The sequence below is a fragment of the Schistocerca serialis genome, chromosome 1 (assembly GCF_023864345.2).
Source record: "Schistocerca serialis cubense isolate TAMUIC-IGC-003099 chromosome 1, iqSchSeri2.2, whole genome shotgun sequence".
Taxonomy (NCBI): domain Eukaryota; kingdom Metazoa; phylum Arthropoda; class Insecta; order Orthoptera; family Acrididae; genus Schistocerca; species Schistocerca serialis.
The window spans coordinates 262,447,322-262,464,771 of NC_064638.1; the positions used below are offsets into that span (position 1 = coordinate 262,447,322).

The 17,450-nt window shown below is 36.5% G+C and overlaps 1 protein-coding gene across 1 annotated transcript in view; it reads right to left on the reverse strand.

The window, feature by feature from the left end:
- The window catches only part of LOC126467381 (E3 ubiquitin-protein ligase RNF25), a 50,663-nt gene extending 34,711 nt beyond the window's left edge, over window positions 1–15,952 (reverse strand). Inside the window, exons 1-3 of the mRNA XM_050096458.1 lie at window positions 15,809–15,952; window positions 15,626–15,694; window positions 1,570–1,810 (exon numbers count right to left, since the gene is read on the reverse strand). Coding sequence (XP_049952415.1) covers window positions 1,570–1,810; window positions 15,626–15,694; window positions 15,809–15,831 — 333 coding nt within the window. The 5' untranslated portion in view covers window positions 15,832–15,952. The remainder of the gene's footprint in view (window positions 1–1,569; window positions 1,811–15,625; window positions 15,695–15,808) is intronic.
- Between the last annotated feature and the right edge of the window lie 1,498 nt (window positions 15,953–17,450).

The window sequence follows — 17,450 nt, forward strand, 5'->3', positions numbered from 1 at the left end:
TTACAACAATGGGTGTTGGATTTTGGCCCAAAATCTTGGGTTTAAAAATTTTAGAGTGTCACTGGGATTTATTACCAATTTGAAAAAGGACTTTAGGATAACATCACGCCGTATAGCAATGCTCCAAGTACGAAAAGATAAGGGTGACTATAGAAGAGATAATTCAAAGAGCTCAAACATTTGTTGCTGAAATCAATGTGCACATCACAAAAGGAAACATCCAAATGGATTCTGTATGGAACAATGATCAGAGCCAGTTCAACTATGAACTTTCTTCCAAAAGAATGTTATGCATGAAACAACAGAGAGAAACACTGGGTCAATGCTGCAATCTGTTAACAGTGCAACACACAGCTAAACAATCAATGTTGCTGTATCAATGGACAGATGATAGGCAGACGAAGTTGATATATGTATCCAAGAACCAAATGGAAAGTCAGACCCCGTGTGTCATGGAAAACAGAAAAACGGTGCCTTCCAACTGTCTTCGCTGATGCAAGTGTGAGCAGGAAGATGACAAGAGAACTTTAAGACTTTTTTTCCATCAGTTCTGACTCCATATTTCCCGATAAAGTCACTAGAACTTCATTAGTCCTGGTCTGGACATAAGGACGCACAAATACTGCTGGAAGCCTCTGGAGAAAAATGAAAGTTTTAAAAATCATTCCAGCTGAAACTGCAAAATACACACAACCCTTTGACATCTATTTCTTCAGGCAATATAAAACATATGCCAAGAGAATAATAGGCTTTCTTAAACTACGCTCCAGGAATGTGCAGGGGATGTCGTCATGTGTTCTATGTACATATTATGTAGAAGACAGTTCCAAAGCTCTCTTCCATCAAATACATTCTAGCCTAATGATCAACTTTGAAGGGGAACTGCCATTTTTCATTCATGTCTGTGTGTAATTTTAGGCTGCAAATATCATGTTTGGATGGGCAATAATTAATAAATTGTTCTCAGCACCAAAGGTAAGATGTGAATCAGGCTGAATTAAGTAAGAAAGGAGTAATGGGAAATCACAATTTAACATCCCATTGATGATTGTCATTTGATACAAAATGCATGTGTATCAAAGAAAGAATTAACAAACAAGTCAGTGGAAGAAAAATGCTCACCCTACAGGAAAAGCACATACAAATGTGAACATCAGCACATCAGTGATATCACAGGGTCAAAGTTAGCCCACAGACACCACAGAGTTTAACTGCTACCTTGACAATAAGAAGGGAAAATCTGCTAATGTGAACTGCAAAAGGACATATGCCCTCCTGTAGAATATAATTAATATGTGTAGTCCACCATTTCAGTCAAAACTCAAAACAAATGTGTCCTCTTATCTTTGGTGGTGCATTTTTTCACAATTTACTTATTGCATCCTAGGTCAGTTTGTTATTTTTAATTTGATCAATATTGAAATTAATTGATAATAGCAAAGTTTAATCTCTCTCTTCATTAATATTTATTTCATTTTCTATATTATTTAATTTATACAAGCAGAATAGAGAATACATTTATATCATTCTTATATAAAATAATAAATATGAGTACTGAATATGTGGTACCTCAATAAGCTCATAAATGACAGGTTGTCCACGATAATCTTCACATTTCTTTTTAGTCTCTTCCTCAATCTTCATTAGCACAGAGTCATCCAAACCTCTTGGGTTTCGCAGATGCACTACTGGTTCAGTATCTGGATATCCTGGTGGTAGTTCCACGACTAGTGTTATCCTGACATACTGCTGAAGAGTGTCATCAGCAGTGGCAGGAAGTAAAACAGTTTCAACAGATACTGGCATGCCACTGAAAATAATAATAATAATAATAATAATAATAATAATAATAAAGACAAAAAAACAAAAAGAACAAAAATGAAGAACAAAAAGGCTGTTGCAAAGGAGCACGAGGATGTAAAGAGCAACTGATAATAGATGCAGAGGTGACATATCAAGCTAAAACTAAACAAAGGTCGCTACACTACGCATACATTGATTACCAAAAAGCTTTTGATAGTGTACCCCACTCATGGTTACTACAAATATTGGAAATATACAAAGTAGATCCTAAATTGATACAGTTCCTAAACATAGTAATGAAAAATTGGAAAACCACACTTAATATCCAAACAATTTCAAATAATATCACATCAAAGTCAATACAGATTAAGCTTGGAATATACCAAGGAGACTCATTAAGTCCTTTCTGGTTCTGCCTTGCTCTGAACCCACTATCCAACACGCTAAACAATACAAATTATGGATACAATATTACTGGAACATACCAACACAAAATCACACATTTGCTATACATGGATGATCTAAAACTACTGGCAGCAACAAATCAACAACTCAACCAATTCCTAAAGATAACAGAAGGATTCAGCAATGATATAAGTATGGCTTTTGGAACAGACAAATGTAAGAAAAATAGCATAGTCAAGGAAAAACACACTAAACAAGAAGATTACATATTGGATAACCACAGCGACTGCATAGAAGCGATGGAAAAAACGGATGCCTATAAATATCTAGGATACAGACAAAAAAATAGGAATAGATAATACAAATATTAAAGAAGAACTAAAAGAAAAATATAGACAAAGACTAACAAAAATACTGAAAACAGAATTGACAGCAAGAAACAAGACAAAAGCTATAAATACTTATGCCATACCAATATTGACCTACTCATTTGGAGTAGTGAAATGGAGTGACACAGACCTAGAAGCACTCAATACACTTACATGATCACAATGCCACAAATATAGAATACATCACACACATTCAGCAACAGAAAGATTCACATTAAGCAGAAAGGAAGGAGGAAGGGGATTTATCGACATAAAAAACCTACATTATGGACAGGTAGACAATTTAAGAAAATTCTTTCTAGAACGAGCAGAAACTAGCAAAATACACAAGGCGATCACTCATATAAATACATCGGCTACACCACTGCAATTTCATAACCACTTCTACAACCCTTTAGATCACATAACATCAACAGATACGAAGAAAGTAAATTGGAAAAAGAAAACACTTCATGGCAAGCACCCGTTTCATCTAACACAGCCACACATCGATCAAGATGCATCCAACACATGGCTAAGAAAAGGCAATATATACAGTGAGACAGAAGGATTCATGATTGCAATACAGGATCAAACAATAAACACCAGGTATTACAGCAAGCATATTATTAAAGATCCCAATACCACAACGGATAAATGCAGACTTTGTAAACAACAAATAGAAACAGTAGATCACATCACAAGCAGATGTACAATACTAGCAAATACAGAATACCCCAGAAGACATGACAATGTCGCAAAAATAATATATCAACAGCTTGCCTTACAACATAAACTTTTAAAACAACACGTTCCTACATACAAGTATACACCACAAAATGTACTGGAGAATGATGAATACAAATTATACTGGAACAGAACCATTATAACAGATAAAACAACGCCACATAACAAACCTGACATCATACTCACCAATAAAAAGAAGAAATTAACACAACTAATCGAAATATCCATACCCAATACAAAAAATATACTAAAGAAAACAGGAGAAAAAATTGAAAAATACATCCAACTGGCTGAGGAAGTCAAAGACATGTGGCATCAGGATAAAGTTGACATCATACCAATTATACTATCAACTACAGGAGTCATACCACACAATATCCACCAGTACATCAATGCAATACAGCTAGATGCAAACATATATATACAACTACAGAAATCCGTAATTATTGATACATGTTCAATTACCCGAAAGTTCCTAAATGCAATGTAACACATACCGTACAGTTAAAAGGAAGTGACGCTTGATCAAGGTCCGCGTCACTCCATTTTTAACCGGACTTAACGTCTGAGAAAGTGAAAGAAGATAATAATAATAACAATAATATACTTTATCTCAGTAAAAGCACACATGTAGCTCTATGAAGAAGGTAATAAAATGTCAAAGCAAATGAAAATGTCTACTTCTGCTCTTCAATGACAGTGTTTCATTTTTTATTTATTTTATTTACACGACTAGTTCCGTAGACCAAATTGAGGAGCAAATCTCCAAGGTCATTGAACATGTCAGTATATGAAATTACAACATAAAAGTAATAACAGATAAAATGAAATGTTTATGAACCAAAAAATGTCAAGTCATAAGTTTAAGTAAAAGCAATCAACAATATAACATAGGAACCAGCTTCACTTTTCAAATAACTCCTCGACAGAATAGAAGGAGTGAGCCATGAGGAAACTCGTCAGTTTCAATTTGAAAGCGTGTGGATTACTGCTAAGATTTTTTAATTCTTGTAGTAGCTTATTGAAAATGGATGCAGCAGCATACTGCACACCTTTCTGCACAAGAATTAAGGAAGTGCGATCCAAATGCAGATTGGATTTTTGCCCAATATTAAATGAGTGAAAGCTGCTAATTCTTGGGAATAAGCTGATATTGTTAGCCAGAAATGACAGTAAAGAATATATATATATTGGGAGACCAATGTCAAACTACCCACACTAGTGAACAGTGGTCGACAAGAAGTTAACGAACTTACACCACTTATAGCCTGAATTGCCAATTTCCGAACAAAAAAAAAAAATAAATAAATAAAAAATAAAAATAAAAAAAAAAAAATCGTTTGCGAATGAGACGAGTTGCCCTAAAATAAGCAAAGTAGACTAATTTCTGTGTCGAACGATCACTTGCTTCAGATACTGTTCGAATACTAAAAATAGCAGCATTAAGTCTTTGAATAGGTCCTGAAAGTGAGCTTTCCACGACATTTTCTATCTATCTGAACACCTAGAAATTAGAACTGTTCAGTTTCACGAATCATATGCCCATTCTGTGAAATTAAAATGTCGGGTTTTGTTGAATTGTGTGTTAAAAACTGAGTCTTACTGTGATTTAGCTTTAGTTTATTTTGTACAAGCCATGAACTTATGACATGAACTGCACTATCTGAAACAGAGCCAATGTTGCACATAACATCCTTTACTACCAAGCTAGTGTCATCAGCAAACAGAAATATTTTAGAATTACATATAATACTAGAGAGTATCGCACACACGCGCACGTTCTGAATGTGCTTGATATCTGAACTTTCAAAGATGAATTACATCTCCCATTGCACTCTGTACCCTAAACCATTTGTTCATGTCCCTGTCTCCACTCTCGATTCTAAACATGCATCGCTCCGTTGTTAGCTGAATGACCCTTTACTTTTGAATGTGAATTTGGCATAAAAAATGATATGTAACTGCCATATTGCAACTTTCTGTAAAGACACACAGGAATTTTTTTAAAAATCTGGTTCAGAAAAACCACTCCAGGGCCATTTACGGTATTGTGTTATTTCTTTTACTGTCTATCCAGTGTTGCATTCAAGTGCTCTAAAAGGAAACAGTCATCAAATGGTTCTATAACTTTTCTGTTTGTGCATTGTTTTTAAAATTTTAATATGTTGATTATGTTTTATTCTAGTCTAATTATAACCGATTTCCAGAACTACTTTCAAATTTCTTTTATTAAGTTCTTCCATTCAGAACAGACATTCATCTACACTTGAGGCAAACACCATAATTTTTTATATTGCACATTAAATGCTAACAATCACAAACTACTGATATAGATTGTGACTTAATAAACAACATAACAAAATATCATTGCAGTCATGAAGTCTTCATTTTTACAATTGTGTGATATTTTACTTATCAGTACCATACCACAAAAACAAAGGTGGCTCAAAAATATGCCATTTTAACTTGTACAGCATCTACAGTTCCGATAGGTCTGCCGAGACTAGTTTTGTGCTATGGACTCATCACCTAAATCTTCTTTCAATTCTGCATTTTATTTAAGTCTAAATGAATCTGTAGCACTGATGTATATATATTTCTCAGTATACTAACATGGGGAAGAGCTTTTAACAGGAATTTAACTTAAACTGGCAAAGCTGTTTTCATACTCTATTAATTCCCAACAAAGTAGTAATTTATATTCACTGCTCTGTTTTATGAGTTTCATTATGATTTTCAAATCGACTATTTCCCTACATCCACTTAAAAACTAATGAGTCTTCTATGCTGTTGGTGATAATTTTAGTGAATACCATCTCCTTTCTTGTGAAGTAGAATATTTATATTACAGTTTCCCTTTTGCGGGTGTGGGAGGAATTTTCTTCCTTCACTGCAGGTGCTGTGCAAACAATTCATAAGTTTTTAATTGTTCTGGCAGTTTTAATTATTCCCATTATAACATCATCATCTGCAGGTGTTATTCATTCCTTCATATCTCAAATAGCATTATATAAACTATGTGACCGAAAGTATCCGGACACACCCAAAACATATGTTTTTCATATTAAGTGCACTATGCTGCCAACTACTGCCAGGTCGCCATATCAGTGACCTCAGTAGTTGTTATACATTGTGAGAGAGCAGAATGGGGTGCTCTGTGGAACTCACAGACATCGAAAGTGGTCAGGTGATTAGGTGTCACTAGTGACATACATCTGTGCACGAGATTTCCACACTCCTAAACACACCTAGGTCCACTATTTCTGAGTGATAGCGAAATGGAATTGCGAAGGGACACATACAGCACAAAAGCATACAGGCTGACCTCGTTTATTGACTGACAGAGACTATCGACAGGTGAAGAGGGTCGTAATGTGTAATAGGCAGACATCTATCCAGACCATCAGACAGGAATTCTAAACTGCATCAGGATCCACTACAAGTACTAAGACAGTTAGGCGGGAGGTGAGAAAACTAGGATTCCATGGTCGAGCGGCTGCTCATAAACCACACATCACGCTGTTAAATGCCAAACGATGCCTCGCTTGTTGTAAGGGGTGTAAACATTGGATTATTGAACAGTGGAAAAAACATTGTGTGGAGTGACAAATCACGGTACACAATGTGGCAATCCTATGGCAGTGTGTGGGTATTTTCAATGCCCAGTGAATTTCACCTGCTAGCGTGTGTAATGCCAACAGTAAAATTCGGAGGCGGTGGTGTTATGGTGTGGTCATTTTTTCCATGGAGGGGGCTTGCACCCTTCATTGTTTTGCATGGCACTATCACATCGCAGGCCTATATTGATGTTTTAAGCACCTTTTTGCTTCCCACAGTTGAAGAGCAATTCGGGAATGGCGATTGCATCTTTCAACATGATGAGGCACCTGTTCTAATGCACGGACTATAGTGGAGTAGTTACATTGCAATAACATCCCTATAATTGACCGGCCTGCACAGGGTCCTGACCTGAATCCTATAGAACACCTTTGGGATGTTTTGGAATGCTGACTTTGTATCAGGCCTCACCAACCAACATCGATACCTCTCCTCAGTGCAGAAATCCATGAAGAATGGGCTTCCATTCCCCAAGAGACCTTCCAGCATCTCATTGAACCTATGCCTGCAAGAGTGGAAGCTGTCATCAAGGCTAAGGAGGGGCCAAAACCATACTGAATTCCAGCATTACCGATGGAGGGCGCTGTGAACTTTTAAGTCATTTTCAGCCCGGCATCTGGATACTTCTGAACACATAGTGTACCTCTTCTGTCATTATTTCCACAATGTCACTATTTTTATTAATAGCTTCCTGATTCCGACCAATCTAAAGATAACTAGAAAAACATTCAAATAAATCTTGAAATGTTTGCACAATTGTCCCTACACTGTGATCTCTCTGGTTTTCTTGGTGTGACTGATTAATGTTGTCACTTACTGAGCCATATACCATCTTGATGAAATGTGGTCTATATCCAATATATGTTTTAGTTATGTCTTCATCTTACTCGAATTGTTTTCAAACAATGGAAAACCAGGGATGGAACAGTACAATATGAATCAGGATAGATTGCTACTCATCACATAGAGGAGGCACCGAGTGCCAGATAGGCACATAAACGTATAGCAAAACTCACTGGGGCAAAAACACAACCACCACAGCGAATTACAAAACTAAATGAATTAATTTAGGTTGCAGTAAAGTGGTGCATAACACAACAACATGTAACTATTCACAGAAAATAAGACAAATATCAGTTTGTCTTTATCCTTTGCAGCAATATGACAGTGCCTGTTGGTGTTCTCAATTTGTCAAAGTCTTGTTCTAAGGTCCTTTTCGACAATTTTGTGAGAAAACCATTGAGAAATTCTTGAGTTTGTCAAGATATTTACTCTTATTTCCCATCCTTTGTTATTACTGTGTTTTGGTGGCAATGCTTGCAAGACCTATCTTACAATCATCCCTGTCATGTCCGTGAAGGAGTTACAGCTGTTTCATTCATCAAATGTGTTGGTTAGAATTTCGCGTGTGATAACTTTTAGCCAATTACAACCTTCAAAAAATATAAATAACATGTTTATGGCCATGAGGCCACCAGCAACCGCAGCCAAGTCACGCACCTGACATCATGTGCCTGCTGGTGACCAAGTGTTCCACTCTGTTTAGTACAATACATAACCATACTATACACTAATTTGTATTTCTTGATTGAATTGACGCTGACATACAGAAAATCAGGTACAATATCTTGTTACATTTTGAATCTTGCCATTTTTTAATTATTTTACTTTTAACTGAGTTTTGATTCCTAATTCTTACAAAATCTCAATGTTGTTCCACATCCATTTTAAAGGTGACCGCTAATTTATATTTTGGTATGTACAGTGAGTTTTGTTACAACGTATAATATGAGTATGAATGGTTGAAGCTCAAATGGACTCTGCCCCACCAATCAGTGGTGTGGTACGACATTGCAAACGTCGAAAAAGGCTGGTTTACTGGTAAAGAGTTACCAATGTTGGAAGAATCAGATTTTGATGTTGACGGTGCAGCGTTATCGAAATTTTCTGATAAAGTAGATGCCGCTGCGAACATCAGACAGAAATGACAATGATCGCATTTCTAATAGTGATGGCAATGCACTGCAAGAAATCTACACCAAGCAGAACAGTCAGAAGGAACTCCTGCGACCGAAACTAAACTGATAATACCTTATCAAATAGAATAAAAAATCCAATTCAATTACCAGCAATGTCTTACTTATTGCATGACTGGTTTCGAAGCCCAAAGCTTCACTTTCAAGTGCACCCAATAATTATTTATCGAAACATAAATGTGTAGCAATTGGGCCAGTCACTCATGGGGGAGGGGAGGGGAGGGGAGGGGGGGCAGGGGAAGGGGGGTCCCACTCATATCAAATAACCACCTATGAGAATAGGACCAGCAGCTGCCCCACCTGCCTTAACAGTGCTACACAGAAGTGACTAGTTAAGACCAGTCTCGTGGCAGTTAGTGTGTGAAAGGAGGAGATGGTTGAATTAGTAATCAGTCATCTCTTTTAGGCAACTATCGTGACAACCACCATAATGCTTTACGGAAAAATTTAAACCTTACAGGATGTAAGGGGATTTTTCACACCAAGCTTATCAAATACAGATATACGATCTTTACCAACACACTATCTCTATTTCATGGCTTTTAACCACTAATAATATGTTGCTATGTACACATGATCCTAGATCTTCTCCTGCAGAATTTTCTTCTCCTCATTAGTGAAACTCCAATGTTGACTGAATGTTATTGCATTTGTCCACCAGGCCACTTTTGTTTCATTTTTTTTGAGATATGTACACCACCAGGTTTTATTATAACTCTCTTCAATTATCATGTGGAACAGCAGTGAACTGAGGAAAGCTCTCTCAAGTTTCAGGAATATTACATTCAGAAGGTGGTGAATTCACTGCCAGATAGGCTTTCCCTGATGTCTCTATAAAAGTCTGTAAGCCTGTTTCTTTTGAAACACAGCATGCGCAGTTAAATTTATTCCTTGTCTACTTAAACTGAGCTGATTTGTTCTATCATCCCGAATGCACAGTTTGGAAAGTCCACTTCTGCTATAATTAAACAACAGAAGGTAAAAATGTATTTTCACAATACTCTGATCAACCATTACCTATGTTTAGTACAACAAAATTATTACTTTTACTGTATGAAGTAATGGTATTTTGTTTTGGGTTGTCGGATCATATGACACTAGACAAGAAACTGTTTATTTGAAAACAAAGGTGTTGCCACATTAAGATGTAAGTTGTACACCTGCAGTAGAGAGGAAATTGAGATTATGTTGTTTCAATTCAGAAACTCTTGACATTAATTTGTTTCTATATCTGCTGTACAGTAAAATTTAATGCAGTACAATTTATATTGCATGACTTGCTAGTGCTTATTCTGTATACTTATAGATGGAACAATATTTCCTACAATCGCTACGAATGCAAAAATAAGCTTCTAAAATCATTACCAATTTGCACTAAATTAGGACAAACATTTCAATCTACGAATGTCTATTGTTTTGTTTTTTGTATGTCACACATGTTATGCACTCTCTCTTCTGTATAAAATTGTTGAATTTTATCACCGACAAAATACATTTCTCATTGTTTCTTTTCGCTATATGCTGTACTTCCAGTTCAGAATTCCGCATTCTCCAATTTTAATTTAAACCTGCTGTGACTTAATACATAGTAATTGCTGTAACATTCACTCTTTTTGACAGCATGTGCCAGTGCTTGTAACACATCCTATCACTATTTCTTGATTTTTAAAACTCACACTCTATCATTCTGCTGCACCTTCAATAGTTAACAAAAAATTACTGGTAGCTTTGTTTCCCTGCTGGTGGATACAATCCTTAGCTTTTGTAAAGGAACACTGAAGAATTTTGCCATGAAATCTACATTGCCGTAAATTTGCGTTCAGTGTTATTTCATAAATTCAATGATTTTTTTATATTTTTTTATTTTTTATAGTTTGTGAATCAATGACAGGGTTACCTTGACACATATAGCAGCATTAGGCACAAGCAACAAAGCAATGACTTTATATAAGATGAAAGTACATTACTAACATAATTTTGAAAATTGAAATTCAGATATGTAGTTTTACTAGAAGGAAATCAAATCACAAAACTCAAATTACATGGGGAGGGGTGTGAGATACAAAGTATGATGTGATGCAGTTAACTGTGTCAATAAGTAAGCACTGAATAGAGCACTTTGCTATGAACGAGACATTGTTAATGAACTTTGCAAGCAAGATGACATTTAAAAACAATCTTTCAGGACCATAACTTTTTTGCTAAAAGTAAAATAAATAAATAAAAATGTTTTACAGGGCATAACAGGCCACACAATTTTTGATGAAGTACTGCAAAAGAATGGAGCACGTGAAGATTGAAACATACTACCATAAACCACATTCATGGAGCTACTTGATAACACAAGGCTTCCACATAGTACTGATTTCCCTATCAGAATGGATCACAATCCCCTGCAACTAAATTTGAAGTAGTCAAGGAAGTTCCCAGATTCTAACCGACCTGGATCAGGCAGTAGTTTATCACATACTCCACAGTATTTTCTACACAGTTAATGAGGCTAGCATTACAGCAACTACTAACAAGACTGTTTCTCTCTCAGTATAGTGGAGGAGGGGGTAAAACTGGCTCCATCTACAAATTTTAAAAACAGATTTTGTTTAAAAAAAATTATAGTAATTTCTTAGGGCTCACTCTTAAGTTCTGCAAAATTGTGCAGCATGTAATTTACTATCTGCATGAAACAGTAGTTTATCACATACTCCACAGTATTTTCTACACAGTTAATGAGGCTAGCATTACAGCAACTACTAACAAGACTGTTTCTCTCTCAGTATAGTGGAGGAGGGGGTAAAACTGGCTCCATCTACAAATTTTAAAAACAGATTTTGTTTAAAAAAAATTATAGTAATTTCTTAGGGCTCACTCTTAAGTTCTGCAAAATTGTGCAGCATGTAATTTACTATCTGCATGAAACTTCTCTAACAAAAGAAGTGATTTGGAGAATGCAAAATCAGAGTAATGAGAGCCTAAACATCAAGTCCTCCTCAGGTGGATAGACAATGGTACAACATGAGCATTGATGGAATTTGCATTGTTACAGCAACTGTTTAAATATTTGACATGGATGTGACAGGTGTAGAATGGTATGTATCTTTTCCAAAATAAAGTGCAACCCCCCCCCCCCCCCCCCCCCCCCAAACTCGCATTCCACTGTAGTATGGGAGCACCTTTTTCTTCTGTCTGTTGCTTTTGGACAGATGTGGTGGAGTGCTATACAATAGCAAGTACAAACAAAGGTTTGGTATGGCACTAATACATATATGGGTTTAACCATACTCATCGTAAGGTGAATTTAGAAATATATCAGTATGTGTTCATTACTTCCTAACACTTTTGAAACTAAATTCACAAGTTTTCCTATAGTTAATCTATTCTCTTTTCCTGTAATTGATAATTTAGCTCAATGAACAGAAATAAACATTAATTTTACAGCTCTATTTCCTTACTACCTACTTCAACATTATTTTGTTTCTCTGCTACAGTCTACTTATTTATTATGACAAACTCAAGCTCATGAAACAGGTCTCTCTGGGGAGGAAAAAAACTGATATGGAAAGAAGGTGTAAATGAGGAGTGCAGTACTGTATCATACTTTTTTCTCTCTCTTTCATGAATAGTTTCATGTGCACATTATTTTCATTTGACTCACCTCTCCTACAAAAAAAAGCTGCCATCTATATATTATGTTAGAAGTATATAACTTCTCTGCCACTTTAAAAGCATGCGTGCGCACTCAAAATCTCTCTAATTTTACATTCATGATCTCCTCAGGGGGGAGGGGGGGTATAAGTAGGGGGAAGCAATATATTCGATACCTCATTCAGAAATGCACCCTCTCGAAACCTGGACAGCAACCTACACTGCGATGTAGAGTGCCTCTCTTGCAGAGTCTGCCACTCAAATTTGCTAAACATCTCCGTAACGCTATCACACTTACCATATAACCCTGTGACGAAAAGCGCCGCTCTTCTTTGGATCTTCTCTATCTCCTCTGTCAACCCAACCTGGTACGGATCCCACACAGATGAGCAATAGGCCTACTCAAGTATAGGTCGAACGAGTGTTTTGTAAGCCACCTCCTTTGTTGATGGACTACATTTTCTAAGGACTGTCCCAATGAATCTCAACCTGGCACCCGCCTTACCAACAATTAATTTTATATGATCATTCCACTTCAAATCGTTCCGTACGCACACTCCCAGATATTTTACAGAAGTTACTGCTACCAGTGTTTGTTCCGCTATCATATAATCATACAATAAAGGATCCTTCTTTCTATGTATTCGCAATACATTACACTTGTCTATGTTAAGGGTCAGTTGCCACTCCCTGCACCAAGTGCCTATTCGCTGCAGACCTTCCTGCATTTCGCTGCAATTTTCTAATGCTGCAACTTCTCTCTATACTTGTGGGAGTATCTAACACGATAGGCTTAAATTATATCTTAAATTTTCAGGGATTTTCAATTTATCCATAAGCCCTTATCATTTCAAAAATCTTCTACTATCCATTGTCAAGTACTAACATTATTCTGCAGTTCCCTAAAACTAAAAGTAATTTCTTCACAAATCTCCAATGAAGTACGCCCACTATTTTTAAAAAAAACAACTCTCAGAATTGAAAATGAACTGGAACTGAGGAGAGTTTAAACAAAAGCAAATAGTAACACACCCATAATTCAAAGCCATGGTGAATTCTTCTATTTTTCATGCAATGCTGTTGTTTTATTCCTCTCAGAAGCTCCATTCAGTTGTCACTTCATGTTTTTGGCTCTTATCCTCTGATTAAAATTACTTTGTGATCGACAGATTGCAACGGCAGTAGTCAGTGTTGGCAGTCTGTAGCTAGTCACCCTTCACAATGCACTGTGAAAGAGGCTGTGGCAGTTGAGACAGTGCCTAGCCCCTACCACTTGACTCCCTGAAGTGTCCACCACAAAGCGATTTTAATCTGAGTATAGCTACGAGTTGCACTTTTATTAATGGTTTAATCTCAGTTTTGTTAATCATAGCTTTAATGTTTGTTAATTTACACTTACGTATGCCATGGGCCAGTCACTGCATGTCCATAATCTTATGTTTTATGATTTTAATGTCTGTGGATCTCTGGATTTGTTACAACAGAAACATTAATTCACTTATTATTGTCGAAGAAAGGCAACTATTGTTATTCATCTTACAAACAACACACTACAATAATTAAAACTATTACACAAAAACTTTTCTGCATAATGCCAGATTGTATAAAAGTTACCCAGTGGGTCCCCCCTTACATTCTTCATAATTTATGCATGATATGCGTACGTAACATACATAAAACACTTGGCGGAGACTTGTCTGTTAGCTAATATATGTAACAGTTCTAGCTCTTATTATGAAAGATGTGTTAAATATGTTGTTACATAAATGTTAGGCTATGTTAAATTTCAATCCATTACCAAATCTTTATTTGAAATCCAAATTCATTGGCTTCGCCTACTTGCAACCATGTTATCTTCCAAACCAACCAAGACCTTGGGCTACGTTACAGATCAGTTTGCCACCATAACAAAGATTTCAAGGAAGGTGCAACATCACATTCTAACCCGAGATAGAAGGAAGTGGCAAACAAAATTTTTCGCTATCAACATCATTAAGACAATTGTGATGACAATGGAGTTTTAATCACTTTAGCTACGCGTCTTTCATGTCCATGTTGAAGTTTCAGATAATAGTGAGGAACATGACAGTAAAATTGTGGTTCATAATACGTTGAAGGTAAATATGCTTCACACTTCGACATCTTTTTTATTATTGATATGAATATGTACAGAAATCACATACAGAACATTATCTCACTACACTCACTGCCACAGTGCTACGTTAACATCAAGGCATTATAGATTATCTTCAGCTTTGTTCATAAGTCCCTGTGAATATGCAAAAGTGAACTATCACTACCGAATGACGACCACTGCATCTCAAAACTAACCATAACTCCTGCAGCTCAGTAACCGTAATCCTGTCAGATTCAGTTAAAATTAGAGTAAACTGTATAAATGACAAAAATGGTACAACTATAGTCAGTAGTGCCTGCAAACATTAATATTGTTTTAACATGAAGTGCATTACGAACTATGGATAGGTCTATCCGCTGATCGGAAAAAAAGTTAACCTCTCCTTGCAACTTAATACTTTAAATATTTGGCGCCTTATGTTTCAGATTGCACCCAATTACTAAAACGTAGCCGATATCATAGTACAACAGGCTGAAAACTAATACGCAGCACGACTGAACAAGTGCGAAAAGATGTGATTTCGCCGCCCTGCCCCCTTCCGATGAATTTCAATACGGATGGAATCAACTCATCTCTTCTATTTTCTGCTAAACACACATCGACTATAACACGACTTTCCTACACATTCGGCACTGTGTTTCAAGGCAAACTACGACGTCGCACTATTTTTTTCAGTACAAGAAAGATTGCAAGTGAAACAACAATGTATTTGTACATTGTTTTATTAATAACACAGCAGTGAAATAGAACAAAACAAACCCACAAAGCGAGAGATCACGTTAAATGTGTTTCATTACTTGTCACGAACGCCAACGCAAATGAGCGAACAGAAATGAGGATCAATAACTAATAAATACACACACTCTTACCTTTCATTAGTTTTCACTGTTACCTCGTCCATCAGTATAGCCTGCAAAGCTTCCAATTCATCCAAGACTCTAAAATAAAGGGTCCAGTGGCAATTTAAAAATGACAAAACTTCATTTTGCTTTTTTCACATAGTAATGATACTTCTAAAACAACCAATATAAAAATTAGTTTGTTTAGGTTACCTTTCATCTAATTCACTTGACATCTTCGCTTTTCAAACTTCACGCCTTTTCAGCAAACACAAAACCGAAAAACTTATGTGGCGATGCAGCGAGTGCAATTGTTCAGACTCCGACGTTGCAGCGTCAATCCAAACTACTTCCCAACATCTGATTTGCAGAGATCTTACAATACTTGAGATGACAGTATTACCCGCCGTTTGCAAATAGCCCTTGGCATTGACGTATTTTAACGTAAGTAGTGATAGTCTCGTGCACAAATAGTGCTTACTGAAAATGTTATTTAAAATATTTCCTGCTGAACCAAGAGCACTCAATACCCGGTAAGTTACGAAAGTATCATCTTCACCGTACGGAGTGCGTGCGCTCTTAATAGAAATTAAACACAGACTTATGTTTATGTTAGTTGATTGGGGGAGGGAACCAAACAGCGAGGTCATCGGTCCCGCCGTATTAGGGATTCGGTGAGGTAGTCGGGCGTGCCCTTTCAGAGGAATCATCCTGGCATTTGCCTGAAGCGATTTAGGGCATGAACGGGAAACATAAATCAGAATAGCCGGACGCAAGCTTGAACCGTCGTCCTCCCGAATGCGACTCCAGTGTCCTAACCACTGCGCCACCTTGTTCGGTGCTTACAAGTGTGTGAAGTTTAAGAAGTGAATTACAGGAACTTACTTAATGTTGGTGTAGCAGATGCCAATATCTTCTTCACAGAAGTACAATGCCATGACGTGTCCAAAAATGTACGTAAAATTACAGTAAATATCTTCCATTTATGTTTATGCTTCTATGCAGAAGATATTGACATCTGCTAAACCAACATTAACGAAGCTTTTGTAATACTCCTCTTATACTTTATATAAAGTTCCTGTTTTGTAGCTTTCGAAAGATGACACATTAATCTGTCGAAGCAGGTAAAGTAAAATAAAAATCACATGCAACTGAAGGTTGAATTTTATTCTGAAATATGTGCCATACTAAAGTTGCTGAAAAAAATAACAGCTACGAATAACATAATAAATTGATAAAAATGATTCTCTGATTCCACTCAGCCCCATGCGAGGTATAATACAGCGGCTAGTAAATACCATATTGTTTGGTTGCTCGGTCATTCACAGAAAATTATACCTGCCCCTTGGTTCTAAGTAAAGTGGAAAGACTGATCCAGACATTTCGAAGGTTATGGAATAAGCAGGCTGCAACCTCCTGGAAATGAGCCACAGGGCTGACAAGTGTGCGTTTCTCACCAGTGACATAGCAGTTCACTAGACCAGCGGCTCCCAAACTTTTCCTTTGACTGAACGCTTTGAGAATACTTTGGTGGCGTACTTTGTTTATTTTGAAGGTTAATAAAATTTTAAAAATCGACAAAAACTTGTTTTATTCAATTATTACTTCAGTTTTAAATCATAACTAAGAACACAAGAATCACAATAAAATTTTCAAAAATAATTAATATCTTCAAAAAGTCAAGGAAAAATTCCTATGTTATTAGCAGCTTTTTGTGGAGCACTTATTCAGTTCCTGCAGAATAAGAACACAGTCTGGGAAACATTGCACTAGACATCACAGACTCCTTGGCATATATCGGACTTTGTATGGAATGCATACAGCTCTCTTTCTTTCGTTTTTTTACAAAGCGACT